We start from the raw sequence: 22,044 nt of genomic DNA, 5'->3' as shown, positions 1-22,044 counted from the left end.
CCTGTGAGCGTGTGCGTGTGCATGACCAAGATATCACACATCCATTCCACATTCCCCTATGATAATGTGGATTGATTATGGATATGATAATGAGAGGCCGGCGCGGCGTCGCGACCTTCACAAGGTCTAATTGAAACAAGCGTTGGTCCTCCGAAGCACTTATCAAGTCACACAGCACATCATTAATCACGCAGAATACAAGCTGTCACTGTAACACACATGCAGACACACACACACACACACGCGCGCGCGTGCACACATTCTCTAAATTTTTCTGTTTTTCTAATATACACACACACACGCATACTCTCCATCTTCCTTCTCCTTTCTCTCCCTCTCTCTTACACACACACAAGCGCACACACAATGCAAGCTGTCACTACAATATGCCTGGCATTGTCTTCTTTTAAGGAGAGTGGACAGCTCGTCCACCCTCCATCTCTATTTTCTACAAGAAAAGTTGAAGAACAAACAAGCTGTTGGAGTTAAACCTTACAAATAAGAAAGAGGAGAGGGAGATTGTTAAAGCAATCCAGCAAACAGAAACAGCTGTTCACTCCAGAAAAACTCTCCTGAAATTGAATTAGCACAAGTTGTTTTACTACCTGCTTTTATTAGAAGACAATTTAACAACCAAATGTGATTCCAACGTCTGATTAAGGCAGCATATGGTGCCTACCTGTTAAACACAAAGTGTTCAGTACCAGCTTAACGCCTCAGTGAGTCACTCGAATAAACTAATAAGCTCAATATCATATTAGTCATTACATAGTCCAACACACAAAATTTCAATCTGATAAAAAGGTGGTTTCATTATCATCACAGGGAAAACACAAGGGAGTTTGCATGCGCTGCCGATACCATCATCAACTTTGTTAATTGTTATTCAATTAACTGCTTTTGTTAATGAAACCAATTAATACTTTAAAACAAGCAGGGAGATATACGATTATTATGCATCTATGCAGAGCACAGCTAATTACAACTGTAAATCAATCATTTCCAAATTAATCATCTTGGAAAATGTCCAAAAACAACAAAGTCACTAAAAGACTTTTGAAGTTTTTTGCTTTTTTTTTTTAAAACATATTTTGATTGCCATGCTATTATCTTGTCTAATGATTGTTAACGATCCTTTAAAGAGTTTATGATCCAATTTCCTTGCTATGTAATTGAATTGGAACCTAAATAGTATAATCTTAAGGTTTAAAAATGTGCCCAGTATTTAATCAGCGGTGGAGCATTGGCAAAATCACTAACAAGGTCACAGAACTCCTCTTGGGGCAAATACAGTCAGTGGAGCTTCACCTTGCAGAAGGATTAGGGCCAAACAGGCTCAGACCGTTACAGAAATATTAATCAATCAATCATTTCAATACAGAATACAGACCTCCAGGATATGCTCCACTGCTTAGTAATGACATTTTTTTAATCAGTGTTAGAAGAACAGTTTTAATTTCCTGCTTAAGTTATCCTTACTTAAGTAGGTACACCAATTACCAGTAAAGGATCTGCTCTACAAATATTACTTCAAACAATACTGGAGTGCTGCTATTGAGGCCAATGTACTACTGCACAATCTGTACTGTTATGATCAATAGTTTGTGATAGCTGTGAGATGGAATGGATAAACATTTTTAAAACAATAACCAAACCCACCACCGTGTCAAAAAAAAAAAAAATAGTACTGTTGCTTTCTGCTTATGGTCCCATGCCACTTGCTCTAAAACAAGTTGATGCCATTAAAGCAATAGTCTCGAGAGAATCTTAAAAAAATTAAAGTGCCATTATCCTGTACTAGAGACCATAGTGGCTACTGCACAGCAAAAGATAATATTTACTAGCAAAATTAACTTGAAACCTAAAAATATTCACATACAGAAAAAAGGGGCCAAAATTACTGTGCGTTAAGTGGATTCCAGTTGCTTATGCGTTCATGTAACACACATTTTAATGCAAGCTATGTGGATATTATGGGTTTTAAACCTAATCCTTGAAATATTGTAGCAGAAGTATAAAGTCGCATATTAAATTACTGAAAAAAAGGACTTTGAATACTTCTCTATTACTTCCCATCACTGTGTGGATTGTGCAAATGCAAGTATCTTAGTGGTGGTAAAACATTTGTTAGACATAGAATATTTCAAATAGTGAACTTTGTCTCTTCTTTTATAACTCAATTAAAAAAAAAAAATTTCAATTCTTACCACAACCACACAATTTTAATAACTTGTCAAAAATGATGTTTTCTTTTAAACCAAAAACTCTAGCCTTCATGGACAAACAAAGCCACATCTCTGTAGGGAACGCCCCACCTCAGCCTATTTATTGCTGAAGGTAATTAGTGACCTGAACACACAGAGATTTTTGACTTTTGTTTAAACTCTGCTTTAAATTAGTCTCTCCACTGTAGTTGTTTTCATACGCCAATATTGTTGCAATTTAGGTTTGGAAAAACATCAACAGACCATCTCTCCCTTTACTTAGGGACCTTCTAATCAGTCCAGTCTAATTATTTTCCTAATATCCACTGCACACACCTGAACTGTAATTGCTGCACATAGATCTTTCACTTTTAAATGAGACTGGCCTCATTTATCAGAAAAAATAATCCTCGCCCTGGATAATTATCAGACATACAAATATAAACACCTTTAGAAGTTTTTACGTGAGGACCCGCTCGCCTCTTAAGTTGATACAGTCATGTGACCTGACCAGTGCCCTAGTTGAACACCTCTTAGATGTTCATGCATATATGGACGCTAATCTCTGTTAGGACTGTGGGATTTGGGAATATTTTGTTTAACAGAGATCAAAGTAGCTGCTAGGATGAGGAGAAACCTTCAAACACATCAAACAGAGGGCAATACATCCCGAATCCCATGCCCATAGTAGCCAATCAAGCCGTGCATAACAATTTTCCTTTTGTAAAAGAAAAAGATTCCAGGTTTTGGTCTTCCTTCATCAGCATCTCCTGTGGCTCACCCCCCACCGAGACCTGGGGTTGTTTTGGCTTACGGACTATCAAGCAGAGCCACCGTATCGAGTCTGTATGTCTCTCATTCTTGGTTAAACACGGTGTTGGTAAAGAAGAACAGAGAGATACTGTGTTAGGAGATCAAAGCAGCAGTACAGAGATTTAGACTCGGAGCCTGTCAGTCAAGATGGCGAGACAAAGCAGAAGAAGACAGAAATGCTTACACACACACATGCTCTCCTGCTCAATCGCTGGCTTTCTCTGTGGCGTGCCTGTGAGCGGTGAGGTGTTACTGTCAGATGGCTTATGGGCTACTCATTTGTAGACATCTACAGCACTGCATGAACACCTAAGCTCTCACACATAAGGGGACACAGACAAGCTACTGATAAAAGCCTGTGTGAATAAGAGGTCTCCTCTAACCTATATATGGCCTGTGGAGGAATGTTCTGTGCTCTCAGCATTTTCTCTCGTCTCGAAGATGAATAGATCTATTTTAAAGACAGGACAAAAACAAAACAATGCATGTGCTTGTATGTGATTTAGGAGTTTTATTCCTTGTTGATCAAAGATGTGTTTTCTTTTTTTTGGGGGGGGGGAGGGGCAAGTTTGCAGTATTCTCCAATGATTTTTGAGAATAGAGCACAGATGTAAAGGAGGAAAGATTTCAGAGCAACAGTGCATCCTGCTGTAAAGAATGACCCTTGTTCAAGTCTTCGTTTTTGAAGTGCATCCTGCACGGTCTGTTTTTGTATTACACTGTGCAATGTTCCGCCAGTATCTTTTCCTTTTCACCCAGTCTGACAGGAAAAATAATTTCCTTTGTAAAATCCTGCACAAAGATAACCTCCCAATAAAAGGTGAAGGGGTGTAACTATGAATTCATCAGGATGGATTTGGAAAACTGGCTCAACATAAAACAAAAATAAAGAAATAAAATGTGAAAAATGTGATTTTAAAAAGAACCTGATTAAATCACAGAAATGGTGAGTCAGTAGGAAAAACTTGGCGGAATAAATTACAACTGTGCAAGCTTCCCAACAGCGATAAAGACCTCTGACTGTAATAAGAAAGACAACACCACCTGGTGGCCGCTCACTGTAACACTTTAATTTACACTTCATCTGCTACATGTAAAACAAAAATGGCAAAAGTTGAGAAAAAACAGAAATGCAAAACTAAAACAATTCACAATATATTATAGATTTTAAAAAACAAAAACAAATTAATGATCAGAAATCGAGTCTGCACTCAAATTAAGGCAGAAAGTCAATTATAACCTGAAGTAACAGGAAACACATGGAGTATGTCTATATTTGAGACAGAATGGTTGAGTATGAGCTCATTTCAGGAGAAGACTACATTAAAAACACAAAAGAGAAGCACATTAGTCACCAATTAGACACACAGTGCCAAAACGGAGACAAATCTGATTGGCTGGCGATCCCATGTATGTACACTTGCAGGTAGGAGGCACAATCCCATTAAAAGGTCCAAAAACTTAAGTGATCTGTTTTTATCTTCAGTTTGTACAGTTCTCGGAAGCCTGAAAGAGAAAATAAATAAAAAGCTAGTTAGTCATCATCATGACTCATATTTTTACCAGTAAAAAGCATATGATATATTTGCCAAACAAAAAATGAATGGGTGGGAAAAGATGAGGAAAACACAAAGGCTACTTCAAAATTAATATCACACATTACCTTTAATGTGGTTTTTCACTCTCTCTGCGATGAGAACCAAAGAGTTTTGTTTTTTTTAAATTTAGCACAAACAGAAAACTGTAAGCGAAATCAACAAAATTAACAGACCGACCAGAACTAAACCTCTCAGTCTGTACTGTCTGTCATTCTGACATACACTCACACCTTGCTAGAACCGGGATGGACCACCTTTGGCCTTCAGCACTGAAATAACTCTTCAAGGCACAGATAGAGATTTCAGTCCATACTAACATCACAGCATCACACAGTTGCTGTGGATTTGTCAGCTGCACACCTATGATGCTCTACTGGGATCTGGTAAATCTGGGTGCCATCTGAAGACAGTGAAATAACCAGTTTTGGATTATTTGAGCTCTGTTAAATGAAGATAACACACTTTGGTCATTAAAGGGATGGATAAGCTCATCAACAATACTGTCCGGTTTCCACTAAGGGGCCCAAAGAGTGCCAAGAAAACATCCAACCCGATTACACCACCACCAGCGTCCTGAATTCTTGATAAAAGGCAGGGCCTTTGCAAACAGTAGCCTCAGTTTCCTGTTCTTAGCTGACAACCATGCCACCCAGTGTGGTATTCTGCTGCTGTGGGCAATCTGCTTCAATGTTCAGCACATTGTATGTTCAAAGATGCTCTTCTACATACATTTGTTGCAACAAGTGGTTATTTTTAGTTGCTGTTGCCTTCCTATCAGCTCAAAGCAGTCTGGGGATTCATGGCAGGAAAATCCCAGTAGATCAGCGGTTTCTAAAATACTCTGACCAGCCTGTCTGGCACCAACAACTATCCTGTGCTCAAAGTCAACCAAATCACCTTTCTGATAATTGGTTTCAGGTTCAGCAGGTTGTTTTGACCATCTCTACATGTCTGCCTAAATACATCAAGACGCTCACATGTGATGGGTTAAGATGTTTGCTGTATTGAGGACTTGAGCAGTTGTACCTAATAAAGTGGCCAGTAAGTGTACAGTAGGTCGCTTTTAGATCAATGTTCCTCCCAGCTTCATACTCACAGTAGCCTCATGACACTGAAGGACACGTGTAGAATATTTATCATCAATACCAAAGATTTGTTTGCTTGTGGGCTTGAGCACTGACCACATTTGCTCTTCATGCTTTTTATTTTTGTTCTCCAAGCAAGGTGTGTGTGTGTGTGTGTGTGTGTGTGTGTGTGTGTGTGTGTGTGTGTGTGTGTGTGTGTGTGTGTGTGTGTGTGTGTGTGTGTGTGTGTGAGAGAGAAAGATTTTGAGTACTGGATGGTAATTCTAAGAAAGCTGTATGTATCCTTTCATACACAGCTTGAGAGAAAAAAAGATCTCTCTTTGGAATTGGGGAATAGAGAAAATGCAACATACACAAGAAACGCCGAAAATTAGAAATGAGTGAATGGGACAAAATGCTTTTTGCATGTGCTTTGACTGTTTATGGCATTTTCTATTTGTTAAGGCAACTGCATGCAGTAAGACTTCAGTTGAAGGATATGAATAAAAAAAAATGTTACAAAGGCTCACTTATAGTAATGACTTTTTTTTTGCAAGTTGACTGTGGTGGTCTTTTAGACAGGAAGCCAACAGATTATAGATGCAGCAGAGCATATCTGAAAGGGGCCAATAGCAGCAGGTTAGGGGAGAACTTTATATTAAAAACCCCTTCTGTGAATCTGGTACTTCATATCCTGATATGCATTAAATGACCACAGTTTATTTTCTGGACGACATGTTAAGCCTCTTTCAATGAGCAAAATAATCTTCGTTGGAAATCTGTGATTATATTGATTCTTATATCTGTGCAAATCTAATAATATGCCCATAATGCTTTAAAATCAGGTGTTTTGCTTACTTTGTGTCAGCATGTCTCAGTAAAACTGGTATGCAAAAAGAGGTTCTGTCACCCTACACCAGGCTGCATCTTTATAAACATTCTTAAATTTCAGATGTTATCTTCACACACACAGCTGCTGCAGGCAGTTCACCTTTCAGCCTATCACACTGCCTTGGTTGGTGTGATGATAAAAAGAACAGGTATTACATATTTGAGGGATTACACACAACACTTTTCTTGAACATAATGGATTAAGTTGCTTAATTACTCCCAGGAGAAAGTTTTCTCCATAAAATGACCTGAAACTCATTGTTTCATAATTATAGAATTTTATCTCATATTATATAACAGTATAAACCTATACAGTCCCACACACAGAAACAAATCCCAGTCCTACTGAAGACACACATATGATCTTTGCTCTAGTGTTTTTCTTTAGTATTTAGGTATGAACACAAAGTATGCTGGGCTGGGGTCAGCATTCGCTCAGCTTTAACATCACTCTGGGTTCTTGGCTAGATTAGCGTTAGCATGTCGTCTGTGCAGGTGCTTGTAAAGATCTGTAGTTAGGTTAGCAGCAAAATTCAGTTGTTTTTGTCCTGGACACAGTTTGCAATTTACCATCGCACTGGCTTTTAAAACTAAAGCATTGTTTATATCCATGCTGTAGACTGTGTCACTATTTTCCTCCTCCAGCGCCATGAGAACTGATAAGCAAATCTGACAGGCAGGCAGGCTAACATTTCCAAAAAATTTAACTACATGGACCGATTCCACAGACAAGTGACTGCCACTGTGAGACATACCACTGGTTTATTCACTGAAGTAGGGCTAGATGTGCTTTTAACAGTTTCATGCATATCGCATCTTTAAGATATTATAAAAAAAAAAAATGTGAAAATTGTTCAAGTTACACAAAAAAAACCTGTTAAATGTAAAGTATTTTTCTAAACACAGTTTCAAACATATTTAACATATTTCAAACAAATGGTCTCGCAGAAATCACCTCTTCCTCAATGTCAAAAAGAGATGATGTTTGACTTTTAGAGGAAATTTAAAAAAACAAATGCACCGAAGCCCATTAACGTCATAGGTAAGGATGGTAAAACGGCGGACAGGTACTTGAGTGTTCACTTGAATGAAAGACTGGTCTGGAGGATAAATAGTGATGCTATGCACAAGAAGGGTAAGAGCAGACCGGACTTTCTAAGCACAGATTCAGTTAGCAGTGGGAGGCAGCATCAGTGCCAGAGATGCCAGCAGGATCAACAAACTAATCCACAAGTTTGGAACCATCATTGGCTGGAATGTGGAGTCATTTAAGTCAGTGAGGGACAGGAGGTCACTGAACAAACTGCTTACCATTATGGACAACCCATCTAACTCACTCCATTCCAAACTACAGAGGGCTGACTCTGCGTCCATAAAAGAAAGCATTCCTACTGTACTCTATAAAACTCTACAAGTCTCCTTTATATAACTGGTGAAAAAAGGTGAAACAAGATGGCAGAGATATTTCTGTATCAAACCTTCTTCCTGTGATTTCTCAGATTTATAGTGTACATGTTCTTTTTAATGCCACTTGCATTCATAAAGAATGCAAAATAATGCAGACAGACCTGTGTTCAAATTGGAATCAAAATTAACCTAACCCCATGCATGTCTTTGGACTGTGGGGGGACCGCGAGTACCTGGAGACAATATGCAAAACGTCATACAGAAAGGACCCAGACTGGATTCATGTTGCACTACCTTTCCTAACAAGGAATCAAGTATAAGCCTGTGGTACCTTTAATAATGCTGTAGATTATACCATTTTTATCCTTCTGCCGCTTTAACAATAATTTCCTTGTTGGCTCAGTAAATTATCTACATGTATATACAATGTGAGCTGATTAGCTTTTAGGGAGGCTGTGTCTGTACCTTGAGGGACTCGGAAGCTTTCCGCAGTTCTTTGATGACTGCAGAAAGGGCTTCTGGGTTGATTCCCTGCTCACACAGTCTCACGCATATGGATAGAGACTCCATATCCAAGCCAGTGTTGAGCAACCTGGAGATCTCCAGCAACACTGTTGGGGGAGGAGGTAAAAACAGACACAGCTATGACACACATGCTAAAACGTACTATATATATATTTTTAAGATGAATTTACAACTACTACACAAATACACAAAACACTACACGCAGAAATTACATATTTACCGTCCATCGTCTCCCGTACTGCGTTTAGATTTGCGTTTGCTGCACTGGCCATAGTGATGGATGATTATAGCTAGCCAACGCTTGCTAGCAAGTGGCTGACAAATTAAGATTTAGAGACACAACGCAAAAAATCAGCCAGATTTCAGGCGTTTCTTATACATTTAGATTGAATCAGCAAAAACCAGGCTAGCACAATCACGTAAAGGTCAATATAAGATCCTAGCTAGCTGACAGCGCTCATTGCCGCTACTCGCGAAAGTGTGCTGAAGGAAGTGACGACACGAAATTCTTCATTGGTTACGCGAGCTTCCTGCGACGATTCTATTGGCTAGCCTGCCTTGTGGGCGAAATTAAAAAACGTTTGAACTGGTCTCTCTGCTGATTGTTTGCTGCTGGCTTTTCAATGAATATTGCTGTTAGAGTTCCGGCTCATTCACAATCGTAAGTACCAACAGTTGTAAGGCAAACGTTATCTAGTTCTTGCGTAAATGTATAAATAACTTAGGGGTGAAGTGAAATGTGTGAAGCTAAATCCTCTTTTTAAAAGCTGCTTCCTTCGAAAGTTTGTTAACGCTATAGAAACAGAGGAAGTAATGTAGCCAACGTACTAGAGGTATAACAAAACAAAACAAAAAATCTCCTTACAACGAAATAATTTTAGTGTCTTTTTGTGTTTGGATTGTCATTTATCGTCATCCCGACTTGGATATTTCTTGTCAGCTAAAATGGGGGACCATGCTGAGATCCAGATCACTCCAGAGACTCCAGGCAGGCCCTCCATTAGAAACCCCTTTGAAAGTCCAAACGACTATCACCATCTTCGCGAACCGCTGGTGCCAAGTCCATCTGTATTTAAGTCCCTACCTTGTAAAGCTGTAAGTTTTAAATTTACTTCATATCATCTACTCAACTCATTTACTCATGAGTGGATGTAGTCTCTTAATAATTTTAGACTTCTTTAATTTACCCAGACTCCACCTAAGTTTAACTGGTCTATTGATGAAATGGCCAGTCTCCTACCAGTGCACATAGACCCAGAGGAAATTCAGCGGCAATCTTTTTACCTCAGTCAGACAAGGTAAGTGATGTAATAAGGCTGACACTGTGACAAATGTGAAATTCTTTGAGGAAGATCTGTATTGTTTTATTTTGTGATTTTAATACCTCCTCTATGTATTAAACCTGAGGAGCTTATTAAAGACTCTATCAAAGTGAGTGGTCTTTCTTTTAGGACGGATTCGGACATTGAGGAAAAACGTCAGAATGCTATTGAGCAGGTAACCAAATCTCATCTTTGCTAATGATACAGAATTTAGTGTACCCAAAATTTATAAATTCCCTTTGTACTGATGTCATTATCCTGTCTCCAATAAAGTTTTTCACCAAAGGAATAATTGTCCCTTCCCCCTGGGCGGCACCAGAGACCCGTAAAGTCCCTCAGATTTCTAAGAATAGTAAGTTATCTTATCGTTTATGTTACTTCTTAATTCTTGTAGGTTTTGTATTTGTATTTATTTTGTTTTTATCCATAGATGTCTGTTAAACTCTGGTTTTGTAAAAGCTTTTATTTTTAATGTTGAAGGTTCAATGTCTGCAATGATTGCAGAGGAGCCAGAAAAAATTTCAGGTCGGTTACTTGTTTTGACTTTTTTTTTTTCTTTTACCTACTTTTTATATATATATACATAACTTTGTGTGTTTTGATCTACAGTTGGATGTCAGACAACCCTTACATTGCCTTTGGCTTTTGATTTGGAGAAAGTTCTAGGTAAACCTTGACTAAACACCAACAGGATCATAGTGAGAAAAAGAAAATCAAACAATCTGCTGTCAAGTCACTGTTTCTGTTTTTTTGCTTTGTTTTTTCCTCACAGGGGAATATTACCGTTATGAAGAGGTGTGTGATCCAGTGCAGGAGAGTCTGAGCAGCTCCTCCTTGCGACGAAAACTATTCCTTGATGGCCAAAATAGTTATAGTGGCTCAGACAGCTCGAGCCCTCCAAGTCCAGAGAGAGGCAATGCCGGTCAGGAAAAGCCATCTCCCAAGAGAGGAGACTGCATTGAAGGTTCTGAGGGAGAAGCTGTATCGGCTATCTTTTCCTCCCCTTTGGCCTGTGGTGTGTCAGCTCCGACGCCTTCTACAGTGAGTAGAGGAGTGTAGAGATTTCATATACACAACCGTTACCCAAACTATTTAATTTTAAGCATAAAATTCAAGAGAAAAAATGCATCTAGAGATCATATTTTGCTCAACGAATAATTTTAATAACAGGAAAATGAACATTTACACTGTTAGCCTTCACCCAGGCTTACACTAAATAGTTGCTGTTGATTTGTTTTTTGTGTGTTTGCTGCCTTAAAGGATTGTGAGCCTACACAGGTTTTTATCTTCTTTGTTAAGCAGTTAACATGTAATGAAATGTGTTATATAAATAAAATTTCTATTGCTATTTTAGGGTCAGTTCTCTTCGAGTCCCATCCAGCACGGACGCTTCCGGGATTGTAGCCTTGGCAGCATCGACAGTCCTCTCTTCCGTGATAGGTCCTCTCCTGCTGGCCTCATCTCCCCCACAATTTCTCCTATTGTTGCACATGCAGAACGCACACCTGTTGGCTCAGGTATACAGTTGTAACTAAAACACTAGTTACACTTTGTAACTAAAATTTTAATATCCAAACAAATCAAAATTGGAGAAATATTGGCTAAGGCTACATCCACACTGACACGGTTTTGTATTTAAAATATATAAATATATATATTTTTTTATTATGACAACAGTTTTCATCCAGCTAGTAGTTTTAAATCTTCCTCTATAATACATAATCCTTTGAGTATGGTGGTGATGCCTCCATGTGTTTAGTTGGTGATATTATAAAATGCAGAATAAGTTGCATTGCAGCAAGAAGAACACCTATAATTTGGTCTTTACATTGAATTAACAACTGGCAATCGAGGCAGATGTGTTTTCGTTATCTTCTGAATGGGGTTGTGCTTCAGGAATGTTATGATCCAATAAAGAATATGTGACTGAGAAGACAAAATGTTGGTAAAAAGGCAAGTAATTGTTACTGTGTTCTTTCTTTAGCTGAGAGGAACCAGCCGAGCTATTTGACCCCACGTGGTGCCCCCCTGGACATAGTCGCTTCCTGCAGTGAGAGTCCATTTGTTGAGGGTTGCTCTCCCATTCGTAGCTGCTCCCCACACCAGCTCCATTGCCACAATGAACCCCAGCGCATTTCTCGACCCAGGCCCAGACCTAGAGGCCGCTGCTGGGCTTCCCCTCCCCTCATCTCACCGATCCTCAACCCTAAGCTCGCAGACAATGAGGTGGCTGAAGAACACCTCCCCTCTGCCACTCGCTCTTCTTTCCCCTCTATGGAATTAGATTCATCATCACCCCTGACACAAGACTCTCACCCCACCAACATTGAGAGGGTTAGCGTGGACCCAATGGAACCTGTGAAAATGGAGGAAGGCAAGGAGACAGAAATTGAACCGAGGCTCGAGTATGAGGAGGACGAAGGTGTGGGGCCTTCCGAGCAGCTGACCAGCTCTCGCATGGTTAATGCATCAGCAACAGAAAACTCTCACATGTTTGTGTCTCTCCTAGCAGAGGGAAGCAGCATACGCTACGATTCTAGCATGCAGGTTTGTAAAAAGAGCTTAATCCCGGCAAGGATAATTTCATATTGATGTTTTGGGTAACAGAATATTTCTGATTGACTGCTTTTTGCACGTGTTCAGGTGGACAGCGGTTATAACACTACCTCAGCAGTCAGTCTTATTGATGGCACAAACAAAGACTGTGACAGCAAAGAGTTCTTCAGTTCACACATGGCAGAAGACGCCTTCCAAGTCACTCGACACACTAAAGTAAAGGTACTGACTTTACACACAATCACAAGAATGTCGATACATGAGTTTGTGCCTTTTAGATCTAATTGTTCCTAAAACTATCAGTTATTATCAGAATTAAGTTTTATGATGCTTTTTAAAAAAATATTGCTTCTTTCATCCATGGTTTAGTAAAATTTAAGCAACTCTTCACTAAGAAAAACTTAAGATTAGACACTTTAAACAATGACCACATGTTAGTGTAACAGAAAACCCTGAAGTGTGCTCTAGTGTGTAAATTGTATATCCTTACTTTCTTTTTCTTTCATTAAAACTAAGTTTCTTCTCTTTCAGGTGTTTTTTCCTCACCACTGAGCCAACTGATAGATGGATTGAAAGGGATTCTTCTTCTAGTGAAAGCATGTGCTTAATATGTTGCAATCAAATACAACAAGGTTTACACTATGTCTAAAGCATTTATGGTAAATATGTTTGGTTAGACTGAATTGTGTTAACTGTTAAATGAGGTATGAATACAACCATGGGGTTTCACAAGTTACCTGACTGGAAGCAGTTTCCTTAATCACAGGTTATCAAAGGGAAGTCTAATCCACAGACAGTTGTACTTTTGAAACCAGCATGAAACTATCAAGTCTGCATTCAACTTGCACAACGATAACCTTCCTGAAAGCTGTATTGATCCTTGCACCATTTTTGTTGTTGTTTGGGGAGGTTTGTTTTCTTTTAATTTGGTGTTGGATATATGTTGACTTTCTGGCGACATCAGATCTGAGCTGTATTTATGATTTTTATAAAACTTTTTTTATCATGTTGTTTTGATACTGAGTTGTTTTATATCACAGTCTGATGCACTGAATAATGTCACTAATGAATTAAAAGCTGACTGAGCCATTTCTTCGCTCTGTTTCTAATAGTTAAATTCAGTTTCTGGATTATTGTCACATTAAGTTGCGTTCAAGTTTGGTTTTTTTGACTGGCTTCAGGACACGTTGTTTTACGGACCTCTGCACAGGGTGTTTATTTGCTAGTAATTTAAATCAACCCAAGGAATAAAAGTAAAACAAAATTGTAAACTTCTAATATTTAAATAAATGGTGAAATCTTCCAATATTTTGACTTATGACTCCATTCAAATCATGTTTGAAAATAATTCTGAGAAGTTTTGTACATCAGAAACAATTAAAAAATAATTTTAATGACTCATTGACTGTAAGACAGCTTACTCTTCCACCAAATGTTTTAAATCATATAAAAGAGCAAAATTAAACTCATTAGAAAAGAGTTTTTTTTTTTTAAAGCAAAATAAAACAACTGAACTTTATCAATATATCAAACAGTCCAAGCTGGAACATCATGTGGTTTAGGTGAAAACGGAGAGCTCCTTCCTGTGTCAGCGGTCCAATTTTTGTTTCTTGGCTGGTCTTTCGGTATCTGGGGCTGGGACACTCACACCAGGGATCTAAAATAAAACAAACTTTTATTTCTAGGGAAAAAATGAGCACATTTTCTTATCATGGTTGACTAAAATCTGTATCTTAATAGTATTCAATTTTTTCTGAATACTTTGAACTGTTAAAAGTTCAGTTTTGGTCTTTCTTACCACTGGTTCAATCAAAGCCATGCGGATCTTCTGGTGCTGAATATTGGAGTCATCTAGGCTGATGGTGACCTTCACCTTGTCGAAGATGTGGAACTTGTGCTGTTCTACAGACAGAGTGGGACCCTACACACGTGCAAAAAAACAAAAACCATGTTAAACCTTACTGACTTTCTATGCATAGCTGACTGCTTTTAAATTTAAAAAGAGAAAGGTCTTTATACCTCTTCCTCAAACACAATGTTTGGGGAAACCTTGTCTTTTGAGTCAAAGAACACCGTTCCCTCCAAGCCAAACTTTGGGATGAGTACGATGATTGCGTTCTTCCTCACAAACAGAACGAATCCATCTTCATTAAGTATTCCTCGGCTCTTGAAGAACAACTGCAGGAAAAAAAGGGGTTTTAATATGAAGCAAAGACAGCCAGTTCACACAGTTCAGATGCTGATATGCGTTTACCTGTGTGTGGAAGGCCACAGAAGCCCGCTGTGCATACTGAGACATTTTGTGTCTGTAGTTGAGGTTATTGCAGAGAGCAGACTGTTTATGCTTGTCCATTAAATCTGGGTAGGTGGTGTCTGCACCAATAGCCACTGCCAGCAGTCGGTGCACAATGATATCAGCGTACCTGAGCACAAGATAAAAACCATGAAACCGGACGATAAAAGAGTATATTAACAACTGATCCACAATCAATTGTGAACATCTCTTTGTTAGAAAAGCCTGACGTACACATATTTTGCCAAGATGTGTAGAACATCTGTTTTCATACCTCCTGATAGGGGACGTGAAGTGAGTATAAATGGGCGAGGCGAGACCATAATGATGGAAATCGCTGTCCATGCCAGAACAAAAATAGACGGCTTGCATCATGCAGCGAGTGGCCAGGATGCGCAGCAGCGTGTTAAAGTATGGGAATCCATCCACTTTGGCTGCATCAAGCGAGTCAGCCAGTGCCTTTGCTGAATCTGTGTGGATCTCGACCTCCTGATGGGAGTTGGAAACAAAAATGTTGACACCTTAAAATATTTTTCCTATTAAAAACGTAACCATATTTACTAGTTTTTCTACTTAATGTACTGCTGTGATTCCCAACTAGAAGCAGAGACTTATGCAGTTGCTTTCCAATGTGAGAGAAACCCACAAAACTATTTAAAATTAAAAATGCTCTTAGTCAGGATCTTGAATTAAAGCTGCTTTACTGACACAATGTTCTTCTTTCATAGCAAGAACTCACATGACTGTTTTCCTTTGCTCACCTTAGACTTTGCAGCTTTGAGTAGGATGTCATAGTTAGACGGAGGTGGTGCTGGGTGTTTCCTCAGCAGAGCGCACTCTGGGAATTCATCGTAAATCTTCTGAGCAACTGAAATATTGGCCAGCAACATGAACTCTTCGACCATTGAGTTTGTCTCCCTAATGAACAGGAGATGATTTTATTTACACTCATTAAAAACACAGCATGACTCATACGCTGAAAAATATGAAGACAAAAAGAGGCTTCTGCAGAGAAATGGATTCTGCAGAGTGCTCCTTTTCAAAGTTACCTACATGAGTTCTTTGGTCTGAAGATCAATGGGGTCGTGGGTTTCACTGTCCATGTGAAAACGGACCTCTAAAGAGGACAGTGTCAGTGCCCTAAATGATATCAAAATGAGATTGATGTGAATTACAACAAGTCTAAATATCCAGCTTTTTGCCTTTGTTTTTTACTATTCTTTCACGTTGGTCTTTACCCTTTCTCTATCCTCTGCCTCTTGAGGATTTTAGCTAGTTTGTTCAGACCCCGTAGGCTTTTTGTTATATCGTCATTCTTGTTGGTGTCATCAATCCTCATCTGGGCCTCAGCATAGGTCAAAGATGCCTGGACCAAAACAAAGAAAATCATCAATAATAGTAATAATAAACCTTATACAGAAAAATAATTCTTGCATAAAACCTAACACAAAATGGTAACATTAAAAAAAAGGTATAAATTTAAAAAGCAAAATGCTAACTGTCCGTGTGTGTTGGCACGATACCTTGGAGTTAATAACACTTTTTGTGAATCGAGTCTTTAGAATTTCAGCCTTGTGGTTTATTTCCCAGATACACGAAAAGGCGAGTCTGGTGAAAAGCAAATAAAAGAACCAGAATTAGACACAAACAGTCTAAGTACATTCATTTTATTCATTTAATGGGAAAAGGCTGCGTGTATGTGTTTGCGTCACTACCTGTCCACATTGGACCGCAGAGAACAAAGATCGGAGCTGAGCAGTTCAGGAACCATGTCTATCCTCTGCGAGATATAAAATTAAACACACTGTTAAAAATCAAACATAATCAGATGATTTCAATAAAATACAAATAAGAAGAAATTTGCTCATTTGCTTCTACTATTAGAGCCATTTCTAAGTGAAAGGGCCCTAATAAGCTTGTTTTCACAGTTTCCTGCAGTGTTGAGGAAAACGCAGCACAGTGCAATGCAAGCACGAAGACTGGAGAGCAATCGCACAATCAAACTTTGAAATCAGCACGGTATTACGTACATTTGGTGTGACACATATTTATGTGACCAATAAAAATAGACCAAAAATGCAGAGTGACAGGGAGCAGGAGGTACATTCGACTTGGTAAAACAAAATCTGTGCACATGGAACGGATGAATGGAGGTCTGCAGGGATTTGGGCTGGATTTTATGGATGAAAAAGGTGATGTATTATGGCATGTTCCGTGAGAAGTTCCAATTGCGCTACTAAATGTTATAAAATACTGACAAAAGCCAGCCCAGTCCCTTTGAGATCAACGCACTCTAAGATTTCTCCTGGACTGATAAAACTCTGCATCGCATTAGCTGACTTTTGTGACAAAACATTGAGATCAAAGAGGTTAAGGTGCTGCAGAGAAAGTATATTTCACTTCTACTTCCTCCCAAAGTAAAAGAGTTTAACTTCAGTCCTAAATTGTTTAGATAAAATTCAAGACTTTGTTTTAAGTTTACAGCACTATGTGAGTGTTCTCTTTTTCTGTAAACACTTAACCTTTCGCACATAGGATAGTACATGTGAAGACGCCCCTGCAAAAAATTATGTAGTATAGACCAGTGGTCCCCAACCTTTTTTGTGCCACGGACCGGTTTATGCCCGACAATATTTTCACGGACCGGCCTTTAAGGTGTCGCGGATAAAAACAACAAAATAAAACTAGTACCGGTACCGAAAAAAAGAAAATTTATTCATAACACACGTGAAAAGACCAAGGAAAACCGAGTAAACGATAAAAATGATAACAAAATAACGCTGAAAACTGATAAAAACCCTGAAAACTATACATTTCACACCTGAGCCTCAACTCTCGCGGCCCGGTACCAAACGACTCACGGACCGGTACCGGTCCGAGGCCCGGGGGTTGGGGACCGCTGGTATAGACAGAGCTGTCATGCTGGCCAGTTCAACACAAATTTTGAGCCGTTTGCTTAAAATAGTTGTCAGCAGAGTGCTTCCTTTTTCTCTTATGTGAAAAGGCCCTTACACTGTGGTACTGCTGTTGATATCGTGGTTTAAAATGCATCAATGAAGGATGCGAACATGCAAGGTGGATTTTCTTACTTTGCCACACAGGTACACTGTGGTGCCACGGTTGGCTGCCTCTTTGTCTAGAGCGTTGCCAGGTCTGATGAAGTGGCTGACATCAGCAATGTGGACGCCCACCTGTTGCAAACGAACATGGATAGCACATCAAAAGACTCGCATGTACAGTTTTACAGACACAAGTACTTTTACTAATAGTGTATTTGTACCTCGAGGTTTCCATTTTCCAGCTCTCTACAGTGCAGAGCATCGTCTATATCAGTGCATCCTGGAGGGTCCACGCTGCAAACTGTCAGAGGCCTCAGGTCCTCCCTTTTCATCATGTCCTGCACCACATACATTTACATTCATTTATACACAATTGTATATGTGCATGCTGTCAAATTATAGGTTGATGGACCAACTGATGACTTAAACAATAATATACCTGTGCTCCATTTATCTTAAGGAAAAAAAATGTTACCTCTGCTGTGATGGCCCACGGCATCTTAGGGAGGAAACTGAGTACTGCCTGGGAGAAAGCCTGATGAGGGACATCATGCTCCAGTAGCAGCACCTCCTCTTCTGTGTCCTTCTCCCCCGCACCTCCCAAACTGCGTACAAAATGACCCTAAATAACAAAAATAACAATAATAAAATAGAATGTTTCCATGGACAAATTGGTGTTCCTTGAATTTTATATTTTCCTGTAAATGTTGTGCTAATTTTTTATATTAAACTTAACATAGAAATGGTAAGTAGATATGCAGGTTCCAATTATTTGACAGTCTGAAGAGACTCCAACTCACATTTGGATATCTGGAGTCTTTGGGCCAGCCATCAATGGCCACCATGATCCTCTGGCCTGACAGTGTGGATGCCTGCCGCGTTTCAATGCGGATGCGTGGGATACGGCGGTCTGCTGGGGTGAAAAGATGCCGAGTGGACTGAAAGAACAGGAAAAGAATAGGGATTGTCAGTGCTGACAATAAGAGGAAGCACAAAACTATCTGTAACTACTAAGTTGTATTAATTTACGTCAAAGACGCATATCAATTTTGAGGAATGTTCCATATATTATTGAGCAGCTTTAACGTACCTCTTTGATTTGGGAAACATTCAGCATGCCACAGAATGGCCTCCAGTTTCTTTTTATGATCCCCACCACCTTGCCAGTGGGCTTCCTCGCTGCCTCGGCTGCAGCTGTTCTCAACTGCTCAAACAACAAGGAGATTATTAATAACACTCTAAGACACCTTTATACATTCAAACATCTACACCAATACTTATTTTAAATTATATTCCAACTAAATTATAAGAAATAAAAAAAGCAAACAACTTAACTATAAGCAAATATACAGATTTATCTAATACCATCTTCTTCCATATAACTTACTTTCCCCTCCTCTTCTTCAGCATCCTCATCATCCTTTGCGGTGCCTTCATCCTGTAGGACAACTGAGGACGGTGCCACCCACTCACTTCGCGACAAAAGCTGCACAGCAACCACATCCTGATGCACTGCTCTGTTGAGGTTCTGAAGACCCTGGATGAGAACCTGTGAACAAATAAAAGGACCGTAGAGAGCTTTCAGCATGCTTTCACTTTTTTGAAAATTAGATTATTTGCACAGAAAATGACAAACTTAGACTGCACGACATGATCAACAGAACTATATATTCACAGACAGATGTACAAACACACACACACACACCTCTGTGCTGTCTTCTCCCTCTCCCTGGACAAACACAGTTGCCTCCAAATAGTTGTCTCTGCTGGCCCTAAAGGTGCCTTGGAGGAAGGAGCCACTTTTAATTCCTGTTTGGATTCTGGATAGGGGAAGGTGCTCTGGAAATAACACTTTACTGCTAGTAATTTCATTCTGATGGAGGAAAGACAAAGAATACCAAAAAAAGAGGTTGGGTTAAAAAGAAAATGAGATATGTAAACAGGAGAAACAGATTCAAGTTCAGGTACAGACACCTGACTTTTGCATGTAACAATTTTAGCTTACCTTGTCATCACTGGACAAGGCCAGGCGATCCACAAGCTCAGGGTTTGCTATCAGACTCTTGACATATTCTTCACCTATAAAAAAATTAAAAAAGTATTCTTATTACAAACTGTTAAAGCTGATGTCATTTAAAATTAGACTGAATTTAAAAGAACATAGTTAGAAGGTCTTTTCTTGCTGAAAATGTGATACATTACATTTGTACACCAGCAGGCCGTTGTCCTGTGCTTTCTGCTTGTTCCCTTGATCATTGGTGAGGAGGACCACCTTGAGACCATCTGTGTCAGACTCAAATGTCTTCAGGTGCTGGCTGTACCATTTGACTGCTACACGAATTGCCCGGTCATTTCGGTCATTGGCACTCTCCCCTGGTTCACGTTCAATGAATGTATCTCTGGAAGAGCAGGAATTATAAGGATAGATAAAATAAGGTATCAAGCTTCAAAGTAAAATACAGTTTCATGGCTTTTTAAAGCGATCTGATACCATGAAGGAGCAAAAGATTTGTCTATCTTTCCACTGATTCCTTTTGCGTGTGTTTATTTTTGACAATACTGTGAAATTAGGATGTCATTATGATGTTAAAAATGCCAACAGGGTTTCTCTACCTGTGGTGTTCATTGGTAAAAGTGTAGAAGCGTTTTTCTTTCTCGTGTATAATGTCCTTCAGGCGTTTGTAGACGGGTGCACTGCGGTGGCGCACCTCCTGCAGTACAGTTTGAAGGATAATCACATTGCAAATCACAGGATCTTCCAGTATATCGATCTGCAGGACAAAGTGTACACAAAGTGTTAGAGAATCAGGTGCAATGGTTAAAAGGAATCTCTTTCACCTAAATTGATGTCAGATATCTGTTCCAACTGGTTAATAAGAACTGGCCAAAAAACACTTTCTGAATATGGTCAGTCTTTTTTCTTGAATAATAGGCAAACAGTCACTACTGATCACTACTGAAAGCTCAAGTCAGTAAAAACAAAAACAAAAAACCCCAAACTTTTATTATATTTGTATTGAATCTGTAATTGTTACTATATCTGCTGATCTCTCTGTTAGGTCACTTTTGAAAAAGATATATAGGTGTGTAAAAAGGAAAATATTGACATTGGCCAGAAAAAGTGTTATTTGTCAATAACATAAGTTTAATGGCCCCGGTTTGTGCTTTTTGTGTCTTCTTCTTCTTCTTGTGACTACTCCCTTTAGGGGCCCCCAAAGCAGATCATCTCACCCTATCCTAAAACTGTCTGTTACATCCTTTGCAAGTCTTCCTTAATTCAATCCATTAAACTTCTCTGGCATATTCTCTTTTGTTGCTGCCTAGCAACTCGGTAGCCTCAGCCTCGCCTCTCTAACTTTGTATGCAAACTGCTTAACCTGAACTGTCCTACTGATGTACTCATTTCTAATCCTGTCCATTCTGGTCACTCGCATGTTCTACTATCTACTACCTCGAGCACAGCCACGATTCGTGCTTCTTGTATAGTATACTGTACTTTTAGGGGCATCATCGCAGTATTTGAATCACAAACTTGTACTATGTGCCTAGGGAAGAGAAGTCAAAGCTTACACGTTTAGAATACCATATTCAATTGTTTGAAGAAATTTGATGTCACTTTTTACTACCTGATGAAGCACCACATTGGTGTCAGGGACCAGATAATGTGGATAGGAGCAGAGACTGCTCTCCATACACGCGTCTTTCTGCAGCACCGTGGACTCCTGTTTGCATTCAGTGCAAACTTCACTCCCGCACCAAATATCATCCCTCAGATAATGCTCACGCACTACCTTCATCACCCCACCCGACCGGGTCTTCTTAACGAAGGTTTTAGACTTCAACATAATGACGATCGAAAACCGAAAACAGATAAAATTCAGATGTTTTCTGCTACCAACTGATGGTAAGCCTTCAGCTCCCCATGTGTAAACTACCTCTTTGGCCCGACAAAACTTTCCAAAGGTTTTGAGAAAAATGCTGCGTCTAACTTTACGCGTTTTTGCTCGTTTATATTCCCATTTATAATCTTCTGCATTTAGAAATCATGTCAAATAAAAATCATGTTATGTCGAAAAACACAAAATTATTTTTCAGCATTGTGTAAAATATTATACATGTTAGAAGTTAGTTTTGGCTGGCCATCTAATTGTTTGTTGAAAACAAATTCTTAGAGGAAGCAGTTGAATTATTTGTCGCTGTCATTATTATAGCGACCTCCGTGTTAGGAGGGGGTACTGCACGACGGTGTATCGTTATCACGTACAGAGAACTATATGGCGATTGCACTTCACGGTTATTACTACAGAGGGCG

General features: G+C 39.2%; 3 protein-coding genes across 3 annotated transcripts; 1 reads left to right on the top strand and 2 right to left on the bottom strand.

Moving 5' to 3' along the window:
• Positions 1 to 4,065: 4,065 nt before the first annotated feature.
• mzt1 (mitotic spindle organizing protein 1) lies at positions 4,066 to 9,012 on the bottom strand. The gene is made up of 3 exons (XM_084948881.1): positions 8,723 to 9,012; positions 8,443 to 8,588; positions 4,066 to 4,523 (listed from the first exon to the last, which is right to left on the bottom strand). Exons 1-3 carry the CDS (start codon positions 8,772 to 8,774, stop codon positions 4,500 to 4,502), a joined length of 222 nt encoding a protein of 73 aa, XP_084805007.1. The 5' UTR covers positions 8,775 to 9,012; the 3' UTR covers positions 4,066 to 4,499.
• bora (bora aurora kinase A activator) lies at positions 9,002 to 13,666 on the top strand. The gene is made up of 12 exons (XM_084948880.1): positions 9,002 to 9,163; positions 9,443 to 9,597; positions 9,694 to 9,800; positions 9,954 to 9,999; positions 10,098 to 10,176; positions 10,305 to 10,349; positions 10,434 to 10,490; positions 10,597 to 10,865; positions 11,179 to 11,341; positions 11,809 to 12,371; positions 12,468 to 12,602; positions 12,912 to 13,666. Exons 2-12 carry the CDS (start codon positions 9,448 to 9,450, stop codon positions 12,930 to 12,932), a joined length of 1,635 nt encoding a protein of 544 aa, XP_084805006.1. The 5' UTR covers positions 9,002 to 9,163; positions 9,443 to 9,447; the 3' UTR covers positions 12,933 to 13,666.
• Positions 13,667 to 13,752: 86 nt separating this feature from the next.
• Positions 13,753 to 21,692, bottom strand: dis3 (DIS3 exosome endoribonuclease and 3'-5' exoribonuclease). Its single transcript, XM_084948879.1, has 21 exons — positions 21,359 to 21,692; positions 20,346 to 20,503; positions 19,935 to 20,131; positions 19,738 to 19,811; positions 19,438 to 19,605; positions 19,120 to 19,281; positions 18,823 to 18,936; positions 18,533 to 18,670; positions 18,208 to 18,354; positions 17,954 to 18,070; positions 17,763 to 17,864; positions 16,389 to 16,453; positions 16,197 to 16,281; positions 15,912 to 16,039; positions 15,727 to 15,813; positions 15,435 to 15,591; positions 14,948 to 15,162; positions 14,635 to 14,803; positions 14,400 to 14,558; positions 14,179 to 14,301; positions 13,753 to 14,037 (listed from the first exon to the last, which is right to left on the bottom strand). The coding sequence occupies exons 1-21, from the start codon at positions 21,575 to 21,577 to the stop codon at positions 13,969 to 13,971; spliced, it is 2,853 nt and encodes a 950-aa protein (XP_084805005.1). The 5' UTR covers positions 21,578 to 21,692; the 3' UTR covers positions 13,753 to 13,968.
• Positions 21,693 to 22,044: the final 352 nt, after the last annotated feature.

Source organism: Perissodus microlepis, chromosome 13 (assembly GCF_051167445.1).
Source record: "Perissodus microlepis isolate ML-2025 ecotype Zambia chromosome 13, ASM5116744v1, whole genome shotgun sequence".
In the NCBI taxonomy this organism is placed as follows: Eukaryota; Metazoa; Chordata; class Actinopteri; order Cichliformes; family Cichlidae; genus Perissodus; species Perissodus microlepis.
This window is presented reverse-complemented; position numbering and strand designations above follow the sequence as displayed.